Below are 27,123 nucleotides of genomic sequence, written 5' to 3' on the forward strand. Positions count from 1 at the left end.
AACAACAACAAAAAAGAAACAATGGTCTGCAAGATGCCAGACATCAGACAATATGAGAGATATAAAACAGATAAGGTGAGACATATAATTGCCCCAGCTTAATGGCCTGAGAGACGTTCCAAGCCATGGCACAGGGAGGGAAAATGCAGACAGAAATCAAGCAAATTCTCTTGAGTTAAGGTGATGGAGCTGAGTCGATGAAGATAAAGTAAATTAAAATAGGCAGTTCAAAGTGTAGGAGAGAAAGCTGCGCAGCGACAGAACTCTGGACATATGAGATCTGCAGAGAGCCTCTCTCAAGTACATAATAGGATATGGAGTTGTCACTTTATCTATTAAGGAAATTGAATTTGTAGTTTAAACTTTCCACGAAGAAAATTCTAGGTCTAACTGGCTTCAGTGGTGAGTTCTACCAAACATTTAAGGAAGAAATAACACCAAATCTGCATCAATTCTTTCAGAATACAGTGAGGCCTTGACTTACGAGTTTAATTCGTTCCGAGACCGAGCTCATTAAGGAGCTCATTAACTCAAATTACTCTGTCAACTCAATGCAAAAAATCCGTGGAGAGACAGCTGATATCTCAAAAAACTCGTTAGTCGGGACACTCGTAAGTCAAGGCCCCACTGTATTGAAGAGAACAAAATATTTTCCACGTAACTTTATGAGAAGAGCATTATCTGAGACTAAAACCAGACAAAGACATTAGAAGAAGGAAAAAAAAGCTTTATGAACATAGATGTTAAAATTTTAAACAAACTTTTAGAAAATGAAATTTAACAATATATAAACAGGATAATACATCAAGACCAAGAGGAGTTTATCTCCCCCGCCGCCCCCTCCCCCCCAAAAAACACACCAAAAAACAGAAAAGGAGCTTTACATTTGAGATTTAATCAATGTAAATCACCCTATTAACAAACTAAAAATGAAAAAAATCTTATCTCAATAAAATGCAGAAACATCCTTTGAAAAAATCTAACATCCATTCTGATAAAAACACTCAGAAAACCAGGAATAGAAAGGAACATCTTCCACCTATTAAGAACATCAATGAAAAACCTATAGCCAGCATCATACTTAATTTTGAAAGATAAATGTTTTCTTCCTAAAATTAGGAACAAGACAAGGATGTCCATTTCAACCATTTCTGTTCAGCACCTGTGCTGGAGGTTCTAGTCAGTGCAATAAGGCAAGAAAATGAAATGAATGGCATTCAAATTGGAATGGAGTAAAATTATGTTTATAAGATGAAAAGATCGTCTATGTAGAAAATCTAATGGGCTTTAAAAAAAACTATTACAACTAATTAGTGGGTTTAGAAAGGTTGCAGGGTACAATTGGCAAAAATAAAGACTTCTCTATAGTAGCAATGATAAATAAAAAAATGAAGGTAAAAGACTAATACCATTTACAATAGTACAAAAACAGCAATACATCTGATAAAAGGTATGCAAAACCTATATACTAAAAAATATCAAATATTGCTGAGAGAAATTAACGAAGAGATATTTCAATGGATAGATAACTTTTCATTGGTCAGATAACTCAATATAATCTACACAAATTGATCAGTAGTTTCAATGCAATGCCTATTAAAATCCAAGCATCTGTCTTTGTAGAAATTGACAAGCTGCTTCTAAAATTTATATGGAAGTGCAAAGGGCATAGGATAGCCAAAACAACTGTGAAAAAGAACACATTTGAAAGGCTAACACTATCTGATTTTAAGACTTATTATCAAACTTTAAACAGATTAATGGAACAGTATCAAGTCCAGAAATGGATCTACACAAATACAGACAACTGATTTTTAACCAAGGTCAAAGGTACTCCAATGGAGAAAGGATATTCTTTTGATTGGGCATCCATATACAAAAAAATGAGCCTCAACCCTTACAAAATTCAACTCAAAATGGATCATAAAACTACAAAACTTCTAGAAAAAAAACATAGAAGAAAATCTTTGCATCCTTGGGTTAGGGCAAAGATTTCTAGATATGACACAGAACCATAAAAAAACAAATTGAGAAATTAAACTTCACCAAAATTAGCAAGTTCTGTTCTGTGAAACACACTATTAAAAGAATGAAAAGAAAAAATGAGTCCATCCCCACTATCCATTAATTCCCACTACAAGAACAAATTCTTCATTTCTTAACTTGACACACAAGTCCCTCTTTGAACAGATCCCTAAGAACTATCAGATCTCCCTTCTCAGGTGGAAATGGAAGAATAGTGTTCTGCAAATATGCTAGAAGTTTACTAGAAGCCTGACTGGGTGTGGAATTGCCAGTGCTTATGATGTGTAAAGCTGACACTTTATCATAAAGAAGCGGTGTCATGTGGAGTTCCCAGATGAAAAGTACCAAATCAGCGAGACTCTGAAATCCCAGTGGAGCAAATGAAAAGAGGCAATCGAGTTCAATAGAAGCCAATGTAAAGATGGGCTGAGTTCTTCACCACTGGTCTATAATGCTTCCAAAATGAAACCTGCTGTTTCCCCCGCCTCCCCCCCCCCCGCACCCCCCTACCCCCCCACCCCCCCGCCCCAATCTTCCTGGTTGCCCTCCACCTCTTTCTCCCAAATCCCCTAATCTCCAATCTCATTGAACCAACCTTAGTTCATTTCTTACTTGGGTGATAAGTCACCTAATTGCCCTGTGCTCTAAGGCATGTTCCTCACAACAGCCACACTGGGCTTTCAAAATCACAGTTTGATCATGCTATTCTCAACTGATTTCTTTTCAGTGGTTCCTGTAACCTGTGCAATGGTCCAAACTCCTGAACACATAGCAGACAAGGCTGCTGCCCCTTCAGTGTACTTATGGAATTTACTTATTTCCCTCCTTAATTTAAGTTCCTGGAGGGTAGAACTGTCCTCTTCACATTGGTGGCAGCTATGCTTATACAGCTCTGGCACATCACTGAAAGGGGAGGACTTCCACAAACAGCCTCTGAACACACGGCCAGGGCTGTGCCTCCGGGTTCCAGCTGCAGCCTGAGAAGCCCTTCCCAGCTGTTGCCCTCTAAGGCAGTGGTTCTCAACCTTCTGGCCCTTTAAATACAGTGCCTCACGTTGTGACCCAACCATAAAATTATTTTCGTTGATACTTTATCACTGTAATGTTGCTACTGTTATGGATCGTAATATAAATATCTGGTATGCAGGATGGTCTTAGGCGACCCCTGTGAAAGGGTCGTTCGACCGCCAAAGGGTTCGAGACCCACAGGTTGAGAACCGCTGCTCTAATGTCCCCGAGCCTGTGAGAAGCATAATGAACATGTTTAGCGTCAGTCCCGGGTGAGTTTAAGGAACCTGCAGGTGTTCACCAAGCGGTTCTGCTCCAGTATATGCACATCCTCCTAGGTACCACCAAGCTTTTCTGCAGCGGACTTAAGTTTCCAATTTCCACGCACCCAAGAGGTATTCAAAATATATTCGTTGGTCAACGATGACATTAAATACTCAGGCTAAGAATTCTCAGGAAAGGAATAAGGAGCTTACTTTTCTCTCTCAGTGGGTCCGTTTCTGCGGCCATTGGGATGAAATCTGAGTTTGGAGCATCCACCACCGTTACTTTCCTCAAAAAGACACAGGACTCGTGTGCGGGAAGACAAACCTAGGGCGCCGCTCCGGACGTTGCCCAGCGTTGTAATCAGCACCCGACTCCCGCGGCGTCCACGGGGGCCGCGCCTCCTCCCGAGTCCCAGCCGAGTCTCTCGCTCGGGAAAGAGACTTCAGCTTTCAGGTTTGCTGGGGGCCCGCCAAGTGCATTCTGTCCCGCGTTCACACGAATCTCAGCCGGGTGGGACAGGACGCGGGTGGGACGGGACGCGGCTGGGTACAGGCGTCCAACGGGTCACTCGGGGTCGTGTCGGACCACCTTCCAGAGCGCGGAGGGCGCCGGCGGGCAGCCCGGTAGCGGCCTCCTTCGCGGAGCGAGTGGCGACCTCAGGGTGGCCGGGCCAGAGCGGAAGTCCAAACGGCCCGCCCTGCGACTTTGAAACGGGTGCCCCGAACCGCTCCTAGGAGACGGTGATGCCGCATGCGTCCTCACGCGGGCGTCAGCGCTAACGTCATCACGCTTCCTAGCGTCCTCGCACGCTATTGGCTATTTGTCAAGCTGGGAGCGGAGCTGTGGGAAGGGGGATGACAGCTAGCTGAGCCGGCGGAGTGGTGGCGGGAAAGCTGGCGGGCCTGTGTCTTCAGGTGGGGGGACCCAGCTGGTATTTTTTTTTTTTTTTTTTAAGAAAACCCCCGAAATGTAAACCTAGGTAGGTCATTAAATAGATGCTTACAATCCCCCAGTATCTTTCCTAGACTTCTGGACTGGGAGAACCCGCTCTCCAAAGCGGGGAGGGGGAGGTTTGGAAAGGATCTGGGGTTCTGGGGGGATGGGAGGTGCAAAACTCAGACTGGCGTCTTCAGAGGCCACACCAAGGCTCACCCGCTGGAGGCTTTCTGAGTGAGGACTCGGTAATCTCCAGAAACGAAGTACTGTCCTCACCCTCTCGGGTCTTTGGAGAAAGGAGACAGTTGTTTGAATATTTAACTGAGTAGCAATGAGGCATGTAGTTAGAAGTACTCCAAAGATCCTGCAAATTCAGCAGTTGTTTCTTTAGAGATAACTTTCTTCCCCCAAAGGGGGAAAAACAAAAATTACATTTTTGCAAGAAAAGAATTAGGCAAAACTTTACATCTGTGGGCGGATTACAATTCCCATTATTAAAATGGATTTTGTCTGGATTTATAAACCCTATCATTTTTTTTCAACAGCATTGGAGGAAATTTCAGTGCTAGCAATATAAATGTTAACTTGAACTAGCCAATAGTTTTAGTGCTTTTTAATAGACTGTTTTTATGGATTGAAGTAGTTTCACTAAACAGACATGTCATAGATGTAGCTCAATTTGGCTTTTTCTTTAACAGTTAAATTTTGTGGTCCTGTGCTCATAATGTTATATATACAAAGTAATGTTAGCAGAATGTATTGAGAAATTTAAAAAATTTGTCCAACGGTGTCCGAATAGGTACGTATTTGAAGTCCTGTTATGGGCTTTCTCCATATTCATTATTAAGAGAATATGATGGTCCCTTCCTCTAAAGTAGCGGTTCTCAACCTGTGGGTCGCGACCCCTTTTGGGGGTCCAACGACCCTTTCACAGGGGTCGCCTAAGACCATCGGAAAACACATATATAATTACATATTATTTTGTGATTAATCACTATGCTTTAATTATGTTCAATTTGTAACAATGAAATTGGGGGTCACTACAACATGAGGAACTGTATTAAAGGGTCGCGGCATTAGGAAGGTTGAGAACCACTGCTCTAAACATTAATTATGTTAATTATGGAGGTATATCTAATGACCATACAAAAGTTTAATTTAGCTTTGAGTTAGTGAAGATTGAACTTGATTTGGCTTTTAGCAGCCATTAAGTTAACATTAAAACTTGTTGAAAGGAGAAATTGAGTGTGCAAGCTCCAACTCTTTTTCAAAGGTCAGTGTATGACTTTTTCTTCGTGAACTTCTCGCTGACTCCCCAAGGGCTTGCTTGTATCTCCTCTTACACTTGAACTTTGAATATTGTCATATTGTGGTTTAAGTTGGCATCAAACAAGTAGGTATAAACTTGATTCTACAATTTACACTGAAAGGCGATAAGATATATTAGTGTTGGTGAAAGCAAAGAGCAAGCACATCCTGGATCCATCTAATCCTATATAGAAACAATAAGTCGACACTGTTGATGGAGACAGTAAATGTAGGCAAATAGGTCGATATATACTGAAACTGCTTGGACAGGTGGAACTGAACTAACCAGAACCAGGTGTACATCTCTAGAACACTTAACCATATTTTATGATCTCAAAGGTCAGTCAGACTACCTGTTTCATAGTCTTGTTTCCTATAAGATAACCACTTCAGTTCAAAAAGCACCAATAATACCCACCGGCACAAACTTTGAAATGAATTTCTTGCATGAACAGACGTATAAAAACTAGAATAATAGGGTAGATATATTTTTTTAAATATATATATTTTATTGATTTTTTTTACAGAGAGGAAAGGAGAGGGATAGAGAGTTAGAAACATCGATGAGAGAGAAACATTGATCAGCTGCCTCCTGCACACCCCCTACTGGGGATATGCTGGCAACCAAGGTACATGCCCTTGACTGGAATCGAACCTGGAACCCTTCAGTCCACAGGCTGACGCTCTATCCACTAAGCCAAACCGGTTAGGGCTGAGTAGATATTTTTAAAAATATTGTAAGTAAGTGAAGATTATGAGACTGAAAATGTCCCTTATGCTCATGTAATTGAGTAAAATCTTAAAAATTTCAGAAAAAAGCAAGTTTATAATCAATTCATGATCAATATATTCTACATATAACTTTTAAAAATGAAACTGTGAAAAGGTGAAATTTAGTCCAGCTTTTTACCCCTTCTATTTTTAAAAAATTTATTTTTACTGTTGTATTACAGATGTTCCCTTTTCTATATTTATTCTGTAATTTATATGGAGCAATACAGAACTACTCCATTATTGCAGAAAGAGGTCAAGATATAAAGTCATTTGAAAATCTACCTTTTCTGTTACCAAAGACAGCAGCTGTTATTTTCTTTTAAGAAAACACCCATGCCAACAATTGCTAGTCAAAGAACATTTTAGGACTTTTACTTTTCACTGTTGTTTAAATATAAATATGTAATATACTAATATGCAGATATATACAAATTTAATTCTTACAAAAACCTTTGAAGGTATGTGCTATTTTAAAATTATTTTATAACTTTCTGATTATAACAACTAGAAAGTGTCTGAATTGGGATTTGAATCTAGGCACTCTGGTTCCATTGTCACCATTGTTGACCACTATGTAGATGCCTCCCAGTAGAGTAATATAATTTACAGCTAGGGTAATATTATTTATAGCTGGTATAATATAATTTCCAGGTTTGGCTTATATAGCCAATTAACATTTAGTTGCATTTAGTGAATTATCATTGTACATGTTCTATTTTAATCTTAATACTTTGCAGTTGATTTTAAAGTTGTTGCACAGGATTTATATTGTGGGGTTACTCTTCCATCTAGAAAACCATTCACACTTCAAGAGCCTTCAGATGTTCACTGATGGTCCTTCAACATTTTCTTTCCTAGAAAAATCATGTGTCTGCCTCAGTCCTCCAAGCTCCACCCCTAGAATGTGTAGGCAGCTGGGCGGAGCCTAAGCTGAGTCCTCTCCAGTGAAGTCAGCTGATGTAGCAAGCCTGGTGGAGGAAGAGCTTCCTGGTCTGTGTTCTCTTATGTTTTTGTTGTTGTTGTTGTTTTCTTTTTCATTCTCATTCCTTGCACCTTCCCCCATTCTTGTCGTTAGCTTTTCCTCTGGTAACTTATTCAGCTGCCTCTTCCTGCTGGCACAGTTTACTCCCTCTCCGGCCTGACTTCCTCATTTCTCCTTTTCTCTTTTAGCTGGAGGGGAAGGGGTGTGTGTCTATGTGGAGAATGGAAATGGAAAAGAAATAAGTTTTGTAGAAAACTAAAGAAAATTTCGTGGAATTTGGAAATTGTCCTTGCAAAACATTCTGTTGAGAAACACCTTTTCCATAATTCCCTTCTTTTAACCTTCGTGGAATTTCCCCCCTCTCTTAAGCTTTTAATACTCTGAACTTCTTTCTCCTCTTTCTTCCTTCACGTCCTTTTAAATGGCTTTGCATATAGGGAAAACATGACAATAATTTAAAATTAATTTTGACCTTTTTTGATGAAAGATTAATTTGAAGAATAGCAGTTAAAATGTGGGGGGGAAACAGGATTAATAGTAAACATTCTTTTAAGAAAGTTTAAGAGCCAACATTAAAATTACATAGCAAGGTGGTGATCACCTTGAATGAATATATTCTTTAAGTAATGTTCCTAATATCCATTCTGACTTTTTAGACAGGTTCAGCATACATAATATAAAGGAGATAAGAAGTAGTTACCATACACTTTAAAGACACCTAGCCTTCGCTCTGACCAGTGTTTCTCAGTGGTTAGAGTGTCTGCCTGTGCATCAAAGGGTTGCAGGTTAGATCCCCAACCCAGGTTGGGGCTCTTGCCGCAGACCATGTGTCTCTTTCATCCCTCTCTCTCTCTCTCTCTCTCTGCCCCTTCTACTCTCTCTAAAATGCAATGGAAAAAATATCCTTGGTTGAGGATTAACAAAAAAAGAGAGACCTAGCCTTAAATTAGACTTTAACAAGAGTTTTAAATTATTCATGTATTTTTGAATAGTAATGTGTATCTATCATAGTATAAATTCAAATAGATAAAAAAATAAACAAACAATAAAGTGATATTGTTGAAAGTAAGTCTCCCTTCCTCCCCTGTGTTAGGTAGATCCAAAGAGGCAACCACTGCTGCCACTGGCTTGTTTATGCTTCCTGAGATACTGTATGCATTCACAAGCATACATGCAATTAGTCTTCCTTTTTATTAATCGAATACTTACTTTTTTGCACCTTGCTTTTTTCCACTTAGTATATTTTAGATGTATGTATCGAGGTGCCTCACTTTTTAACAGCTATGTAGTATTTCCTTATATGATATATTTTCTGTATCAGTCCTCTACTGATGGGTATTTAAATTGCTTACAACATTTTGTTATTCTAAATAACGTTGCAGTGAATATTATTACACTTATGTTACTTTGAATATGTGCAGGTCTAATAACTTCTAGAACTAGAATTTTTGAGTCAAAGGATATTTGCATTTTTTATTTAGATAGCTATTGAGGGGTTGCCCTTGACAAAGGCCGTGCCGGTTATGCCCCAAAAGCAGAGTGTGATTGCTTCTCAGTGTCCTCATTAACATGTTATCAAACTTTCCGATCCTTGAAAATCTAAGTGAAGAATAGTAATTTATTTTTTTTATTTTGCATTTCTTTTTTTTAAAAATCTTTATTGTTCAGATTATTACATTTGTTCCTCTTCCCCCCCCCCCATAACTCCCCTCCTCCCAGTTCCCGCCCCACCCTCCGCCCTCACTCCCCACCCACTGTCTTCATCCATAGGTGCACGATTTTTGTCCAGTCTCTTCCCGCATCTCCCACACCCCTTTCCCCCCAAAGAATAGTCAGTCCATTCCCTTTCTATGTCCCTGATTCTATTATGATCACCAGATTATTTATTCACTTGATTCTTAGATCCACTTGTTGATAGATGCATGTTTGTTGCTCATAATTTGTATCTTTACCTTTTTCTTCTTCTTCCTCTTCTTAAAGGATACATTTCAGCATTTCATATAATACTGGTTTGGTGGTGATGAACTCTTTTAGCTTTTCCTTATCTGTGAAGCTCTTTATCTGACCTTCAGTTCTGAATGATAGCTTTGCTGGATAAAGTAATCTTGGTTGTAGGTTCTTGGTATTCATCACTTTGAATATTTCTTGCCATTCCCTTCTGGCCTGCAAAGTTTCTGTTGAGAAATCAGCTGACAGTCGTATGGGTACTCCCTTGTAGGTAACTGATTTTCTTTCTGTTGCCGCTTTTAAGATTCTCTCTTTGTCTTTTGCTCTTGGCATTTTAATTATGATGTGTCTTGGTGTGGTCCTCTTTGGATTCCTTTTGTTTGGGGTTCTCTGCGCTCCCTGGACCTGTAAGTCTATTTCTTTCACCAGGTGAGGGAAGTTTTCTGTCATTATTTCTTCAAATAGGTTTTCAATATCTTGCTCTCTCTCATCTTCTGGCACCCCTATAATTCTGATGTTGGTACGCTTGAAGCTGTCCCAGAGGCTCCTTACACTATCTTCGTGTTTTCGGATTCTTTTTTCATTTTGCTTTTCTGGTTGGGTGTTTTTTGCTTCTTCGCATTTCAAATCTTTGCCTTGATTCTTGCGCTCCTCTGGTCTGCTGTTGGGAGTCTGTATAGTATTCGTTATTTCAGTCCATGTATGCTTAATTTCTAGTTGGTTCTTTATCATAACATCGAGGGTCTCATTAGATTTCTTGAGGATCTCACTACATTTATCGGCGGCTTCTAGACAGTTCTTAAGAGACCTTAAAAGTGTGGTTCTGAACTGAATATCCTCCATTGACAGTTTTGTCCTGTTTCTTTGTCTCCGCATTTTTATGCTTTCTTGGTGCACTCCCTAGTGGTCTTTGTGTGCTGTCTTGTTGTAGTTAAGCCTTGATTGTTGTCAGCAATACCGGGGGTGATTTGACCTCCAGGCTAACTGGCTATGAGAGTCCGCTGTGTCTGCAGTGGGAGAGCTTCTGTGCTGGATCTCTAGGGCGGTGCTAATCTAGCCTTTGCCTGAGGCTATCCGGCAAATGGCTCTGCGCAGGGCTTGGGCGGGGCGGGTCCCCGGGGATCTACAGGGTGGGCCAGAGAGAGCAGTTATGGCTGCTCTCAGTTCTGTCCCCAGAGGCTCTGCCTCTCAGAGTCCCAGCAACTGCTGCAAACCTCAGAGAGAAAGCTGCCTTCGAGTTCCGACCGAAGCCAGACAGTCTTGCTTCTCCCGTTTGAGTCTGGGTCCCTAGAGACTCGCCCGGATATGGAGCTCAGAGCCTGAGACTCCCTCCCGATTGAAAACAACAACCGCGCCCTCCGCCTCCAGCCCGCTCCGCGCACACTCCGCACCTTAGTATTTCACTTCAGCACTGCGCCTCCTCTGAGTCTGGGTATGATATTCTCTTTCCTCCTAGTTGTAGAATTTCCACTCAGCCAGCCTTCCTGTGGTTCTGGATGATGTCCGTTCCGTCTTTAAGTTGTTTTTTGAAGTGGTTGTTTGAGGCAGCAATCTCCGGCGTTAACCTATGCCGCCATCTTGGTTTCTCCTGTATTTTGCATTTCTTTAAAAACAATTTATTGATTGATTTCAGAGAGAGAAAGTGGAGGGGGAGAGAGAAAGAGAGCAAGACAGAGAGACATTGATTTGGTGTTTTCATTTATGCATTTATTGGTTGCTTCTTGTATGTATCCTGACCGGAGATTGAACCCTCAACCTTGATGTCTCAGGTCAACACACTACACTCTAACTAACATGCTACACACTAACCAACTTCTGTCATTATAAGTTAAGTTGAACATTCTGCATTTTCTTTCTGTGAATTAGCTGTTCATTTCTCTACCCATTTTTTCTGTTGGGATTTTGGTCTTCTCCTTATTGACTTCTAGGAGCCCTTTAAAGATTAAATAAATTAGTTATTTGTCTGAAATATGAGTTGTAGATATTTTTCTCCAGACTATGTTTTGATTTTGAAATGGTGAGGGTTTTATTTTTTGGTGGGGATAGGCAGACTTCTGCTTTTAAGCCAAATGTATGTATCCATTTTTTTTGTTTATATGTTCTGGATTTGGGGTTATTTTTTAAAAGGCTTTTTTTACTATTGTCTTTTTTTAAATCCTCCCACTTTTTTCTTTCTTGTTTTTATATGGCTTGATTTTTATGTTTAAATCTTTGATTCATTTGAAACTCAGTTTGGTGTAGGGACCCACCTTTATTTCATTGGTCTGCAAAAATGAACCAATTGATAATGGACCTGGTTGATTAGCTCAACTCCCCATAGACGTCTTTCTTATACTTTACTTCCCTAGCACCTGGCATGGTGCCTGAAAAACTGTAAGTAGCTAATGAATCTTTGATAAACTAAATTGAAAGGAAATTTCTCGATATATCATCTCAGTTATCTTTCATTTTAGTGTTGAAAGAGAAAATGATACCACTAACACAGTTGATTTCTCCTTCATAAAACCTTAGAGCCATGACATTTTAGATCCAGAGATTAGAACAATTATTCACTCAACAAATAACTGAGTTCCTGTTACAGGCATTCTATATGGGAAAGCAGAGACACTAAATGAGTAGGTCATGTGGTTTAAGTGCTGTGAGTCAAAATGGAGCAGTGCAGGGACAACAGAGAATGACAGGGAGTCCAGTGCTACTGGAAGCACACCAACCTGGACTGAAAAAGTGCATTGACTATTTAATTGTCTGGGTACATGTGCAAACAAGAAATTGAAAGGTGGTGGAGGTTAAGCCTCAGGAGACAGTCCTAGGTATCCCCAGGGAGTTGAAGAGATAATCATTTGTCTCTTTCTGCGTCCATGCTATATTTAGATTAGACTGTAAACTAGTTGGCAAACTGTAATTGTTAGGGTAATTTTACTGTCAATATTATGCATGGTTAGACTGACATGAGTGTTCTTTAAGCAGATTAACAAATTTGTTGTTCAGATAAGAAAATAAAGTAATTTTATGCAATTAAAGCCAAAAGTATATTCTATCCTTGGTCATGCCAGCCATGACTCTCCTCCCTGATGGTGGAAGTCTAGTCAGTATTTCTGGCAGTAATTTTCAAACAATGCTAAAAAACAAAAAAACAAAAAAACAAAAAACAAACAAAACTTAGGGGAAAAGGCATAAGGAACTGGTAGAAAGACTTGAGGTACCACTGTCTTATACTCTTTGCTTTTATCTTTTAATCTCTTATCCTTCAGGTAAGATTAGATTTGGAAGTAATTTGAAGTCTGACCACCATGTGTGCATGGAAGTGACAGGCCACTTTTAGGAGCTCATCACTGAATATGGCTTAATTCCAATTAGAGATAGAGATGATTGTCTGAAAGAGCTGGAAGTTGAAAATTTTCTAGTGGAAACCCATTGAATAGAATCGGGGACCCTTTAATGTGTGCAGCATTTTGTGGATATGATGCTTGTATGGAGAATGAGTAAATCTACCAACATTTCTTAGTTGCTGAGCTATGTTTTGCCGGGATTGTCAAATTCCAAGTTAGGAGAATAGCATGTTCCCTCATTATATTGCCACCAGAATCAGCTTTAATGAGCATTTCTAATATCTTGATTTATTCTTATTTCTTCCTATATGTAATAAGAAGATACTTACCAAAATTTGGCGTAGAGGATATAGATTTATTTTTGAAGAAGGTATCTAGATATTTTAACTAAAGAAAATAAATGTATTATTAGTGTTTTATTCCATGCAAGTCAGGACTAAAGTCCACATAAATCAGGATCAATTTATATTTATAGTCTTATCACTCACTGAGCTTATTTCAATATAAGTTGTTAAACTTATCCTTTTCTAATATGCTTTTACTTGCAAATGGGTTGTAATACCAGAACTACTTCTTAATTTTAGAGTTTATCTCCCATTGACTCCCTCCCGCCTCTCCCCCTCTACCCCCTGCCCTTGCCCCAGGCCTTCAGCACCCTATTGTATGTGTTCATGGGTTATGCATATATGCATATAAAGTCATTGGTTGACTACCTCCCCCCTCACCTTTCCCCCCACCTTCCCTCGGAGATTCTACACTGTTCCATGCTTCCAGTGTTTATTGCTTTTAGAGAGAGAGGAAGGGAGAGAGGGGGAGAGATAGAGATAGAGATAGAGATAGAGATAGAGATAGAGATAGAGATAGAGATAGAGGACACTGATGTGAAAGAAACATTTATTGGTTGCCACCATATGCACCTGACCGGGTGTAGAAACTGCAAACTAGGTATGTGCCCTGACTGGAAATGGAACCTGCAACCTTTTGGTGTATGGGATGATGCTCCAACAACTGAGCCTGGCCAGGGCACTACATACTTTAGAAAAAGGTTTTCAGAGATGTTGGATTCCTTATGTGACACAGAGCTTATATATTTGGATCTTCCAATGCTTGACACATAGCTAGAACTCCATACACAGTCAATGAAATAAATGTATTGAAAATCTAGTACTTTACTACTTGCAGTAAAAATAACATATGAAACAAGGAAATGCCTTCAAAGATTTCAGGTATATAAATTGCAGTCTGGAAATATCATCATTTACTAATCAAGATTCTCCTCTGAACATGGCATATGAATCTAGTATAATTTGGAGAATTCACTACCCCTAAAATAAGGTTTTCATCTCCCTCCAGATTCCTAAAATGACTTCATCTGGGTAAACATGGCTGGCATTGTTTCAATTTCTTGATTTGCCTGCTATGTGACCTTCGACGAGTCAGTTTCTTCTTTTGTACTGAGGATAATAATAGTTCATCTGCTAGTTTCTAGTGAAATTAAATCAGATAATGTTTATAAAATGCCCAATTTGTAGTTTTCAACAATATGTAATTTTATTAATATAATAATGTGTCCTTCCATTTAGTCTTTGGAAAAACAGTATAAAATGCAAATACCGCTTGTGTCACTTTTTGATATTTCAAGTGTTAAATGACCAAATTGCTTGATTAACCTCTTTTCACCTCATTTCAGAAAAATGGAAAAAGAATCTGTCAGCATTTAAACTTTGAAACAGACTAAGAAGCCCAGCTATTAGCAGGCTCAGAGGTTGAGCGTTGACCCAGGAACCAAGAGGTCACAGGTTCAATTCCCTGTCAGGGCACATGCCCACATTGCGGGCTTGATCCCCATAGGGGATGTGCAGGAAGCAGCTATCAGTGATGTTTCTCTCTCGTGGATGTTTCTATCTCTCTATCCCTCCCCCTTCCTCTCTCTCTAAAAATCAATAAAAACACATTTAAATTTTTTTGAAATAGATTAAGAAAATCTATACCCTGAGAACAAGGAAGACAATATTAAAGTTTACTAACCTTCAAATAGTTGGAGTCCTCTTTCCCCCCACTCCCCCCAAAAAAACAGGGTTTTAACCAAAAGAATAGGTACTAACAGAAATGTTTCTGCTGAATGATAGAATATTTTATTCAAATTGACTTTTATTTTAAAGATCTTGGTTCTCAAGGGACCCAATAGTTTAGACACCTGCACATTTTACAGTAAATGACAAAGAATGGCATAAAAACTCATAATGCTTATAGTTGTTAAGTACATGAACAATTTCTGCAGTGGGCTTAATTACAGTTGTAAAAAGAAACAATTTTGGGTCTAGACTTAAAGTCTCAAAGCTTTTTGGGTCCAACTACCTATTTTACGGTAAAACTCAGTGTCCATTATTTTGCCACAGCACAATGGCCTTTGGACTCTGAGAACCTTCTTCTCGTCACGCTGCTGTCGTCCTGCTGGCTTATTGGAAATTTTCACTTCATTTCTGAATAAAAGAAACATTTCTATATTGTTAAAGAGTTTGTTTTAATATGTCTTTTTTTTTCTTTAGTGTCTAAAGATGGATTTTAAAATTGAACACACTTGGGATGGTTCTCCAGTGACGCATGAACCAGTGTTTGTCAGGCTGAACCCAGGTGATGGAGGAGTGATGTTGAAAGTCAGTGCTCCATTTTTCAATGATCCTCCAGCCCCGCTTGGAGAACCAGGAAAGCCTTTCAAGGGACTGTGGGATTATGAAGGTAAGTGGAAGTACAGTGTTTTATTGCAGACATAAATCTTTTTATAATAACCTCTCACAGAGCTATTATTTTATCTTGCTGTAAGGAAGTGAGTGCTTCTGAGCAACTGACATATGCAGTGTGTGATATTTCCTACCAATCTCTCATTCTGACTTTTTCACCATTACCTATGCGACTTTAACTCTATAACTAGAACAGTGAAAAATGGCAATTACAAATCCAGACTTCCAAATTGCTGCCATATGTCCTTCCTTTACTTCTGTTACCTAGTCTGAGAAGAGTTCAGCATTCTTGTTTTGTCTTCAGATTGCCACTTTAACCTTATAAACCTTCTTTATGGAAGTTTTAGGGTGTTTTACTTGTTATAGAAACACTATCAACCTCAATATGAAATGTAGTTTTTATTTTATATGTACTGACAAGTAATCTCACATATCAAACTAAGGTTAAAAGAAACCATAAAATTACACTTTCAGGTTTGCTATATGATCCCTGTCTAATGTCTCCTAATTAAGCTACCAAACTTATCTTTGTAAAAAGACTCTTTATGATGCCATTCCCCAGATCACAAACCATTACTATTCCGGAGATAAAGTTCAAATCCTTCCTTTAAACTTTCTGGGGACTCATGAATGGGGCTATCATATTCAACCAAAACCTCTTGATTTCTAAAAGGCTACTATCCATGCACATTCTCACCCATGTACCTTTTCTCATTCTGTTCCTCCTGCGTCTAATGCACATAGTTCAATGTCTAAATCAAGTTCCATTTATTCAAAGAAACCTTTCTTTTTAAATTGATTTTAGAGAGGGTTGGGGTAAGAGAGAAAGAGAAACAGCCATGTGAGAGAGACACAGTGTTCAGTTGCCTCTCGAATGCGCCCTGACCGGGAATTGAACCCACAACCTAGGTATGTGCCCTGACTGGAAACTGAACCCGTGACCAGGTATGTGCCCTTACCTGGAATTGAACCCATGTCCTTCCAGTGCACAGGACAGCACTCCAACCAACTTAGCCATATCGTCCAGGGCCAAAGAAACCTTGGATGATTCTTCTAGTCCCTACTAACATCTACTTTATACCATCTGTATGGCATGCATTTTGTCAAGATTAATTTATAAAATGTTAAACACATGTTGTCTATTACTGATACAGAGCTTGTATATATCAGCTTCCCATTGGTGTACACACCAGTGGGACTTATCAACTCAACAAGTACCAAACTCAACTTACCCACTTTTCTCATAAACCTGCTCTTTCCCTAATTGCCCAGTCTCAATCAATGGTAGTTAAATACATCAAATCACTGAATATAGAAATGTGAATTTTTTCCAAGGTATTTTCTCTCACTCTCTATGTTTGGATTTATCTATGAAGTCCTACCAATTTCCCCTCCTAAATATTTCTCTATTTCAGTACCCCTTCTTCATTCCCATCATCTCTTCATCATCTTTTACCTCAAATAGGACAGAGACTTCTAAATAGTCTTTTTGCCCTTAACTTTATCCTTCTCTCTTGAAAGGTTGAGTGATCTATCAACAGGGGAACAAAGGGGACATCTGTAATACTTTCAACAATAAAGATACATTTAAAAAGAAAAAAAGAAAAATTTAAAGTCATTATTCAGCTACTTAAAAACCTTCTCAGGCTTCTGCTCCTCCCCAGATAAGTTCTTCTTAATATGATTTCTATATAAGATTTTTCATGACTTGGCCCCTTATTCTCTTTGTAGCATCATTTATTAATACATTGAAAGGTTTACTTGTTTGCTGATTTGGTTATTGCTCTGTAGACTACTTGTCAAATATCATGGGTATCTTTTCATATAAAAAAATATTTAACTGTCTTTGATTTTAATCGTTACATACATAGAATACATAAATTTCATAATTTATATGGTAGCTTTTCTACATAATAGAAGATTTATTTATATAATAGGCAATGATCCTATATAATAGGAGATAACCATTTAGGTAATATCTAATTTTTGAGCAATACTTTGATGATTAGCATTATATTTACTTATTTTTCTAGTTGTCTGATTATTTCCTTAAGATAGATTCCCAGAAAAAGATAATTGGCCTAAAGTCTATATGATAATGTTGATTTCTTTACAACCTCACCAGCACTAGGCTTTACTCATCTTTTTAATTGATGGCAATCTGATATGGAAAAATTTGATGGTGATTTATTTCTAAGCAATGTCTATTTATTTTATTTGTCCCTTTTTCTACTGAGGATACAGCTATAATTAAAAATAATGAGTTAATTTATTTTATACTCTAAAGGAATAAATAATTTTTGTTGAAGCATAATTAAATTCTCAATATTTTATATCTCTGTTTTCAAAAGTTGTAGAAGCATTTTTCTTGAATGACATAACTGAACAGTACTTAGAAGTTGAACTTTGCCCGTAAGTATAAATTTTTTTTTAACTCATTACTATATTACTTGAACACATTGTTTTCTAGGTATAAATCATGTGGTCATAGTAAAAATTTACTAATTTCAACAAACTAGGGCAAATGCCAATCTGAACTATATATAATTTCTTATTTTCAAATAACTGTATAATTTAAAATATATGTTTAAAACAGGTTTGGCAAAAGTAGGTTTAAAGTTGTGAGTATGCAAAACAGAGTTTATTCTTATATTATTATTTATTAACTATTGTATTATTTCCCATACAAACAATTGTAAGCCTACTTTTGTCACACTCTGTATATATTACAGATATTTGAAAATAGTACGTTGATGTTATTTTCATTTTACTATGTAGTTGGTCTTTTTAATAAATTTGAAAATAATTTCTTTTTGCAAATGAAATATTATAATAAAACAGAAACTCATTATTTATTCTATAAATTGGCATTATGTCCTAGCTACTCAGAAATAGAGACGTATAGATATAATAAATTAAACTAATGTATGAAAATGTTTCTTTTAAGAAATTTTAAAAATAACTACATTACACTTTCATTTTATGTATTTGTTAATGTATTCACGTGTTTCTTCATTTAGTCCTCCATTTTTAAAATTTAAATTCTTTATTGTTTAAAGTATTAAATGAGTCTCCTTTTCCCCCCATTGACCTCTCCCCGGCCACCCCCATCCCTCAGCACAAGCCCTCATACCCCTATTGTCTGTGTCCATTGGTTATGCTCATGTGCATGTGTACAAGTCCTTTGGTTGATTTCTTACCCCCTCACCCCCCGCCTTCCCTCATAGGCTGTACAGTAGTCTCCATTTATTTATTGAGTGTGTACTATGTCACTTTGTGTTCACTGCCAGGGATAAATCACACATCGTTTTTTCTAGACTCATTTAAAGTGTTAACCTTGCAATCTCTTTGTTCAAATTTAACCATTCCTTTGGGAACCTTCTTTACCTAGTTGACAATATTTTTCCTGTAGATATGAAAAAATGAATTTATGCCCACCTCTCATCCATATTATAACAAATTTTAAGTTAGTAAAATATTGAGTAATGAATATTTTTTTTGTATTGTGATTATCATTTTAAATGGCATTTAAATGTCTTTCAGTATCTAGTATCCATTAGCCTTTGTAGGCTGGGCAGAAAGTTCCAAACAATCAATTTAAACAAGATTTTAGATACCATTTTCTTTTCCCTTAATTTGATTTTTTGCTAACTCTAATGTGGAAAATGTAGCTGTTTCCAATTATATTTTTCAGAGGAATAACCTAGTATCTTTGTATGTTACCTTTCAACTAACATGCCAAAATATTTTATTGAAAAATATGATTGTCATAAACTGTCACATGAGGAAAAAAAATATTCACCCATTGTGTGATTATTTTCACTATACAGGTGAGAATAAGGCAGAAAGATTTATAACTTGTCTACAAGACAGTAAAGAACTTGGATCTACTAGAATTCTAAAGTTTCATCCTTGGTTTTACTTTTATTAGATAAAAATACCAGTTTATTTTCATAAAGAGATTACTTAGCACTGGATGAATAGGATAATTAGATTCTCTTTTGTTAAGATATTACATAATAACTATTATGTACAAAATTAATGTTCTAAAAATTAAAAAAATCCTTAAAGTAGTTTGGTTTCATATATATCGGTACAGTCAATAATCAAGAATCAAGGTTTTGCTTCAGGCAATCAATTCCTGTAACAGTTAGTCTCTAGGAAAACAATGTGAAGAATATTGTTGTTTTCATTTATAAGAACTTTTACTTCTCCTAGGATATTATTAAGCTTGCATCATAACAATAAAAATAAGCAGAGGAAAGAATACTTGTCATGTGTTAGAATAGTTTTCAGAAGGAAATCCTCCCTGAAAAGCTCACAATAGACTATCTGTATAGAAGTGTTTAGATATAGTCTTTTCCAGAGACAATAAATTTCTTTCATGTAACTATGCGAAAATCTTTGATTCTTATTGACCCGGCTAGTCCCAATTATGCTCTTTTATTAGACTTTCCTTTTGAGGATATGTTGTTTCTCTTTGAAAATGTGACATTGGTGTCTGAACTAATGGTAGAAAGCAGGAAAACACAAGAGGCAGACAGATACAGTTTTAGACAACCTATATTTTATATTTTCTTTATTCCTCATGAGCTTGAAGACAGTTTTCTTATAGACATAACCTTTAGTAAAGTTGTTGGATTCACCTGGAAATTGGTGCCAGCTTCTCTTAGGGTACTTTTGTTTTTGAAACTAGTTTTATTATAAACTAGAGGCCTGTTGCACGAAAAGATTCGTGCAATAGGCCTTCCCTTCCCCTGGCTGCCGGCACCGGTTTTCCTCCGGCACCCGGGACCCAGGCCTTCGCTCCGGCCGGAGCTGCCTTCAGTCTTCACTGCTCCGGCCTGAGCCGCCTTCAAGCCTTCACTGCCCTGGCCGGAGCCGCCTTCAGTCTTTGCTCCGCTGCTTCGTGCCTACTATGCAAAGTAACCGCCATCTTTGTTGGCGGTTAATTTGCATATCTCACTGATTAGCCAATGGGGGCGTAGTGAAGGTACGGTCAATTACCATGATTGTCTATTATTAGATAGGACTAGAGGTCGGCCCAATGCATGAAACTCATGCAAGAGTAGGCCTTTCTTCCCCAAGCTACCAGCACCGGCTTCCCTCAAAGCCCTAGCTTCCTCTGGAAGGACTCCAGTCTAATTAGCATATTACACTTTTATTATCATAGATGCCAAATACTATAATATCCCCCACCCCTTTGCTGAGTTTTCATCTTTTGACTGAAATCTTTTATATAGTTTTATATTTAAATAATATAAAAAGCAATCTGAACATGTGTAGCTTTTTTTTTTTAAAATATATTTTATTGATTTTCTACAGAGAGGAAGGGAGAGGAATAGAGAGTTAGAAACATCAATGATGATAGAGAGTCATTGATTAGCTGCCTCCTGCACATCCCCTACTTGGGGCCACGCTCACAACCTGAGCATGCGCCCTTGACAGGAATTGAACCTGGGACCTTTCAGTACACAGGCCGACACTGTATCCACTGAGCCAAACTGGCTAGGGCCATCTTTTGATTATTTGGAAATTTAGTTACATCCATTGCAGATATAAAGAAGAGTGAAGAAAATAATGTTTGTTTCTTTCATACACTCATGAGGAATTTTAATTTCCACAGCCATGGACACCATTTGGTGCTTTTATTATCTGGAAGAAGAAATGTGTGGAAAGTAAGTAAATAAAAATATGAGACAAAGTTCTTAAGTGTATAAGATCTATGTATACATTATAATATTTAATATATATGTTTAACTTATAAATCTGAATTTAACTTTTATATTTCACATATCATTTCTGTAGCAAGAACTTGCTCTATCATTCGAAGTGTCCAGAGGAGAGACAAAATGGGAAGGCAGAGCTTATCTTCCTTGGAGTTATTTTCCACCAAATGTGACAAAATTCAATTCATTTGCAATTCATGGATCTAAAGATAAAAGAATCTATGCAGCTCTTTACCCTGTACCTCAGCATGAACTGCAACCAGGACAAAAACCTGATTTGTAAGTAGAAAATGAATGAAGATATGTTCCAACTGTGAGGGTTTTTTGGAAATTAATTTTTGGTAGAGCAGTGATAACATTTTTCAGTCAAAGGAGACATGTGTACAAGCACCTAGTGGGGTACTGTGTTCCCTGATGGTTCTTAGTAAATACTTGACAGACTGTGGACCCGCTTAGTCTCTCTCACTGCTATAAGTACAGCACTTATGTTTCCATGGCAATATGAGAAAAATCTTGCTTAGTGAATATTGGAACAGCTGCTATAGAAGTATTGTTACAAATTCATTTATCATCCCTTTCAGAGCTGACTGGCCAGAGACATTCAGATTCTTGGTGAACAAAGGGTTAATAAATTCTTTCCCTTGCTGCTTGAGAATATGACCTGTGGACTTATTACAAGAGATATTGGCCCCTGTGGGCACCAGGCATGTAAACCCAGGTATCTCCTACACTTGCCCAATTTGAGTCGTATCTCATTGAAGCTGTCACTTAAGGAGAATATAGCTCCTGTCCAGCCATATGAATGCCTCATGGATTGCAGCAAGCTTTACTCCCTTGGGAAAGCCAGATTCTGTCCTAGGGCAAGCTGGGGTTCCTGCTCTCCAGCTCTCTGAGTGTACTCAGTGTGGCCAAGACAGCCTGGCGAGTATGTGTGTTCAGAAGAGCTAACAGAGACATCCTAGTGTTGCCAATGGAATTGGGGTCCTTTCACAGAGTGATAGGAAAGCATTCTGGAGACCCGTGTATGGGAGGATGAGAAGCAGTGGTAAGATTTATTGTAGAAGCAAAATCAAAGGACTGCCCTGGATTCAGCTCTGTCTCGCTGTGAAAGAAGTCCAGCCTTGTCTTCATCAAGTCAAGAGCAAAGGCCAGTGCCCATGAATTCTGTGCCATTGGTTCAGTCAAGTTCAGTCCCTGTCCTCATTGACTCGCTTAGTCTGTGTTCACAGCTGTGCTCTGGCTGGTGCTGTGCCATGGTCACCATCTTGGCCCCTATTGGGCAAGCGCTTAACTCCCCCAGCACCGTCTTGGCTTCTACTGGGCATGTGTCCAGCAGAGGAATTTCTCCAGCAGTTTTTCTTCTTCCCCTGGTAATGACCAATAATGGACCTTCCTGTCTTCTTCAGGGATTAGGCCCCGATACAGCAGGCCCCTGGGCAGCCTGTGAATGCTCAACCTCCTACTGAAGCAGGCTTAGTGTCCGACTCAGCTTCCTAGTTTATTATACTTAATGATGTCTGATTCCTTTGCTCCCTTCCTTTAGTAATATCTAGCTGTCTTTGCTAACACTCGTGGACTTTGCACCATGGTGGACTGACTCTCCTGTCATTTTACCCCTGAAAATGCTGTCCTTCCTTTCCCCGTTTGCCTTCTCCTTCCTGCCATACTCTTTATTCACTCACTTTGCCTTCATCTCTTCTAGCCTATTCCTTTTTTTCTGCCTGACACACTTTGCTCTCTTTCCTCTGCTTTTCTCCCCAGTCTTGACACTTCCTACCTAGCCTCCCTTGTTTTCTCTTAACCTTCACTGTTGGTTCCTGAACCTCTTCATCTGGAATTGACACTTGAGACTCAAACTGGTTCAGTCTGGCCAGGTAAGCAGAATGGGCCCAGGATCTAGATGCAAGTGACTCAGGGCCCTTATATCAAGATGGCTTGTTTCTCTGGCTCTTTACCAGCTAATATCTTCTTATATTTTAGCTCCTTAGTGCTATAATATGTTCGACTCCTCAATGTATTTGTTATTGGAGGCTTACCCTAGGTAAAAGCGTGACTATGCTGTTGGCCAGGGCCCAGCCAAGGCAGAGTGATCTGCTGCAGAGCTAAGTTCCACTGCAGCATGTTAGCTAAACCTTTCTCTCTCAATTAAACCACAATATAAATCTCCATAATATTTAATGGATGTTCCCAGGAAGAAAAGAGCTAGGATTAACACTCTTTAAACCTCCTTTGCTTGGGCAAAGGAGTCTATCCTCTTATCTATGGAGCTGAAACTTCTAAAATAGTAGTTCATATGACTGATATAAAGTATGTCAAAGTTTAAATGTAAAAACATCTGTAAAAATATAATATGATTTGTTTAAGGCTAAATGGAATGAGTCAGGTTTTGAGGGTAGATTTTAAGTGCTTTGGGATGTGGGTGAATGTTTTCAGAGCTTAATGTTTGAGAGCTAGAGTGAGAAAATTATACATACAGAATATATCTTACCTTTGGTGTTCTTAAAATAGAATGTTGTCCTATCACAGATGTGACAGAGTGAATAGCCTTTCAGGTCACCTATTTTTCAAATGCATGATTCATTTCAATTCCCACCTTCTTTTTCTTTGCATTTAGCCACCGTCTGGAATACTTCAAGCCTTTCAGTTTTAACACACTGCTTGGAGAAGAATGGAAACAACCAGAATCTGACCTGTGGCTAACAGAGAAACCTGATGTATAAGAGTATAGTAGATGACCAAATCAATCATTTCTTCTCTATACATTTTAAGGTAAATCATCCTATATAATAAAAGCGTAGTATGCAAATTGTCCCCTCGACAGGGAGTTGTCTGGGAGTTCGACCAGGGGGTGGGGCCAGCCAGCGGAAGGGAGGGAGGCCTTGGCTGGCAGCCAGCAGCCGCTAGGGACCCTACCAGTGCATAAATTTCGTGCACTGGGCCTCTAGTAATAAATATAATCTCTTTCAAGTATAATGTGCAAACATTTCAACAATAAGTATTTTCATAAAAGTCAATGAAAATATAGTATTTCTCTGAAAAATTTTGTATAAATTAACAAGAAAATGGAAAGTTTGTAGATTATTATATCTATAAAGTTAAAATTTTTCTTACAGTCATTTAGTCCAGGAGCCACAGTGTCAGTAAATTCTGTCATCTGCTTCACATCATCCTTACACTAAATATCCCTGACTCAGTCAATCAAATCATTATTTCTCTTCTCACTTCCCTAAGTCTTAGCTAGCCTGAGATAGGAAAATCTTATTTTCACATTTTTGAACTCCACGTACATTAATTCTTTACTCAGAATCTTTTGTTCATTCTTGAACTGGGTAGAAAACAAGGATATATTTCAGTCGAACAGGAAACCCACATCTGTTAAGGCATCATTAAGATATATGTGGTATTTAAATTAGCTATTTTTCCTGTCTTATGACTATTTTTACTTTGTAGAAGAAATGGAATTCAGATAACAGCTTCTGCTTTTATTTATAAAGAAATGCCATTTTCTGAATGCTAGTAAACAATGTGTTGAATGTACTCATTTTGTAAACATCAAAACATCATGGTCTACAATTTTTAAAATTTCTGTTATAACATATTTCAGAGCGATAAGCAATCTAGTAAATCATTTATGAACTTCTCTACCTGTTCCTTCTCCAGCATTCTAAACTTAAATAATTAGCAGTTTTGCAGAAGAAACTTTAAAAAGAGAAATCTTTATTGTTGAAAGTATTACATATATCCCCTTCTTCCCCCCATTGACCCCTTCTAATCCAACCCTGCTCCCCACCCCAGGCCTTCACTACACTATTGTCAGTGTCTGTGGGTTATGAATATATGCATACAAGTTCTTTGGTTGATCTCTAGAAACTATTACTTATGCAGGTACCTAGTTCCTACCCACTACATACGTTCTCCTGTTCTTTACTGACAGAACATTAATTTTTAGGGGCTCTACTCAAAAACTACATTTTCCCAGATGCCTTTGCAGATATAAATGACTCTATAAAACAGTTCACATCAATGAGATATGAGTATATAGTATCTGGTGGGGCTTAAAGAAAAGATGCTTTAAAGATGAAAGACTCAGCTGCCATACACATTTTGTCCTTCGCCCTCCCCTTCCTTTTTCTTGAGTTGCAGAATGAATCCCTGAGGTAACACACTAGCTTCATTGTGTCAGCAAGGAGCCAACCCAGGGATAGGTAGTTGAGTAGAAAGACAAAGGAGCCTGGTTTCTGAACTATGCAGTAGAGTAATCTATCTGGACTGTCCAGCTATATAGGAGAGAATAAATGTTTAATTTGTTTTCCCCAAAGTGATTTATTGATTCAATGCAATCCAAGTTTAAAATCCTAGGAGGCTTTTTGGGGCTAGAAATTGACAAGATGATTCAAATTTTGTGTGGAAATGCCAAAACAGTTTTGAAACACAATGAAGTTGGAAGACATATACTAACTGAATCAAGACTTGTTACTAATCTTCAGTAGTGAAGACAGTATGACCTTGGCATAAATTTAGACAAATATCAATGGAACAGAATAGAGAAACCAGGAAGAGAACTATGTAGAGTCAGTTGACTTGTGACAAAGGTGCCAATGCATTTAAGAGGGAAAGGATAGTCTTTTCAGCAAATGGTGTTGGAATAACTGGGAAAAATATGAAAAAAAAAATGAACCTTGACCTCTAACATACTCCAAAAGAAAAAAAAAAATGAACCTAAATGTAACTGGTAAAAAAAAAATTCTGGGAGAAAATCTTCACAATCTGCAGGAAACAAATTTCAAATAGGACATAAAAAGCATTCACTAAAATAAAAAACACACAAATAAATTGGACTTTATCAAAATTAAACGCTTCTCATCAAAAGCCTTGAGTGAGAATGTGAAAAAGCAAGCCAAAATTGGGATAAAATATTCAAAACACGCATATCTGCCAGAGGACTCTTACCTAGAATATGTAAAGAACAGTATCAGTAATAAAAAGACAAGCCAGTTAAGGAGCAAAAGAGTTGAACAGACACTTCCCAGAGGAAAGCATACAAAAGGCCAATCAGTATATAGAAAGGCTCTCAACCTCACTTATCAAAGAAATGTGAATTAAAACCACAGGAAGATGCTACTGAATGACTAAAATGACAAAATACGCAATGGCTAATTGGCTAAAAAAAACACACAAAAAAAACAAAACAGCAGAAAACAAAACAACAACCCTGAAAATGAGAACATGGAGTAACTGGAATCTTTCAACATTGTGGGTAGGAATGTAAATGGTACAACCACTTGGGAACTATTTGGCAATTTCTAGTATAGTTAAATACATTCCTACCCTATGATTGAGCAGTTTCATTCTTAGATATATACTCAAGGAAAATGAATGTTCTTAGCAGCTTTATTCATAACAGCGCCAAACTGTAGACAATCTCAAATTTCTATCCCCAGGAGAATGGATAATCTGATAGAGTCAGACAATGGAATACTACTGGTAAAAAAGAATGGCCTGTTGATGCATGCAAAAACCTAGATGAATCTGAAAAGCATTATGCTGAGAAAAATAAATCAGAGAGAATATACTGTATAATTATTTTTATGTGAAGGCCAATTATACACAAAACTAGGCTATCCTGAATCAGAACCACAGCTGTTCTGCATAAGGGCAAGGGATTCAAATGACCTGGAAAAGGGGCATGAGGGAATTTTCTGGGTTGAAATGTTTTGTGTTTTGATCTGGATGATGGTATATACCTGCATACATTTGTCAACATTCCTCAAGCTGTATATATTTTAAGATTTGTGGTTTTACTATATGTAAATTATTCCTTAATAAAATGCTGTTATAAAATAATCTGTAAATGGTGTTCACTTCAAGTTTATGCTGTTCCATTAAATAATCATTAGTGCTGGTTAAATGTGACTTATCAGCTGACTTTTTTTTCTTTCAGTTATTAAATATCTTCTCTATATGAAAAGAGCTGGTGTAAAATAAATGCTGACTTTTACAAGAAGCACTATAACTACATATCATGGTGACAGTGTTAGGCGTCTTTGATTAAATACAGAAGTTATATTAGCAACTAA

The 27,123-nt window shown here is 37.9% G+C and overlaps 2 protein-coding genes across 6 annotated transcripts in view; one reads left to right on the forward strand and one right to left on the reverse strand.

Moving 5' to 3' along the window:
• SCLT1 (sodium channel and clathrin linker 1) overlaps positions 1 to 4,009 on the reverse strand; it is a 99,773-nt gene extending 95,764 nt beyond the window's left edge. For 3 of the 4 annotated variants that reach the window (XM_036313659.1, XM_036313658.1, XM_036313657.1), the window contains exon 1: positions 3,510 to 4,009. In XM_036313659.1, coding sequence (XP_036169552.1) covers positions 3,510 to 3,543 — 34 coding nt within the window. In that variant the 5' untranslated portion in view covers positions 3,544 to 4,009. The remainder of the gene's footprint in view (positions 1 to 3,509) is intronic. The other variant, XM_036313660.1, reaches the window with a different exon arrangement.
• On the forward strand, positions 1,364 to 25,791 carry CUNH4orf33 (chromosome unknown C4orf33 homolog). Of its 2 annotated transcripts, XM_036313662.1 has the most exons (8): positions 1,364 to 1,367; positions 12,696 to 12,701; positions 12,944 to 12,946; positions 15,126 to 15,315; positions 17,669 to 17,729; positions 20,944 to 20,995; positions 21,126 to 21,325; positions 23,661 to 25,791. In XM_036313662.1, the coding sequence occupies exons 4-8, from the start codon at positions 15,135 to 15,137 to the stop codon at positions 23,764 to 23,766; spliced, it is 600 nt and encodes a 199-aa protein (XP_036169555.1). In that variant the 5' UTR covers positions 1,364 to 1,367; positions 12,696 to 12,701; positions 12,944 to 12,946; positions 15,126 to 15,134; the 3' UTR covers positions 23,767 to 25,791. The 2 variants fall into 2 exon arrangements, with proteins under 2 accessions (XP_036169555.1, XP_036169554.1); XM_036313661.1 differs by lacking the exons at positions 1,364 to 1,367; positions 12,696 to 12,701; positions 12,944 to 12,946 and adding an exon at positions 7,212 to 7,308.
• Positions 25,792 to 27,123: the final 1,332 nt, after the last annotated feature.

Source organism: Myotis myotis, unplaced genomic scaffold (assembly GCF_014108235.1).
Source record: "Myotis myotis isolate mMyoMyo1 unplaced genomic scaffold, mMyoMyo1.p scaffold_m19_p_6, whole genome shotgun sequence".
NCBI classification, from domain to species: domain Eukaryota; kingdom Metazoa; phylum Chordata; class Mammalia; order Chiroptera; family Vespertilionidae; genus Myotis; species Myotis myotis.

Excerpts from the sequence above, each read along its gene's own strand:
- CUNH4orf33 (XM_036313662.1), top strand. The coding sequence starts at position 15,135 with ATGGATTTTAAAATTGAACACACTTGGGATGGTTCTCCAGTGACGCAT. Across the intron at positions 17,730-20,943 it reads TTAGAAGTTGAACTTTGCCC|CCATGGACACCATTTGGTGC; the intron begins GTAAGTATAAAT and ends TAATTTCCACAG. Across the intron at positions 21,326-23,660 it reads CCAGGACAAAAACCTGATTT|CCACCGTCTGGAATACTTCA; the intron begins GTAAGTAGAAAA and ends CTTTGCATTTAG.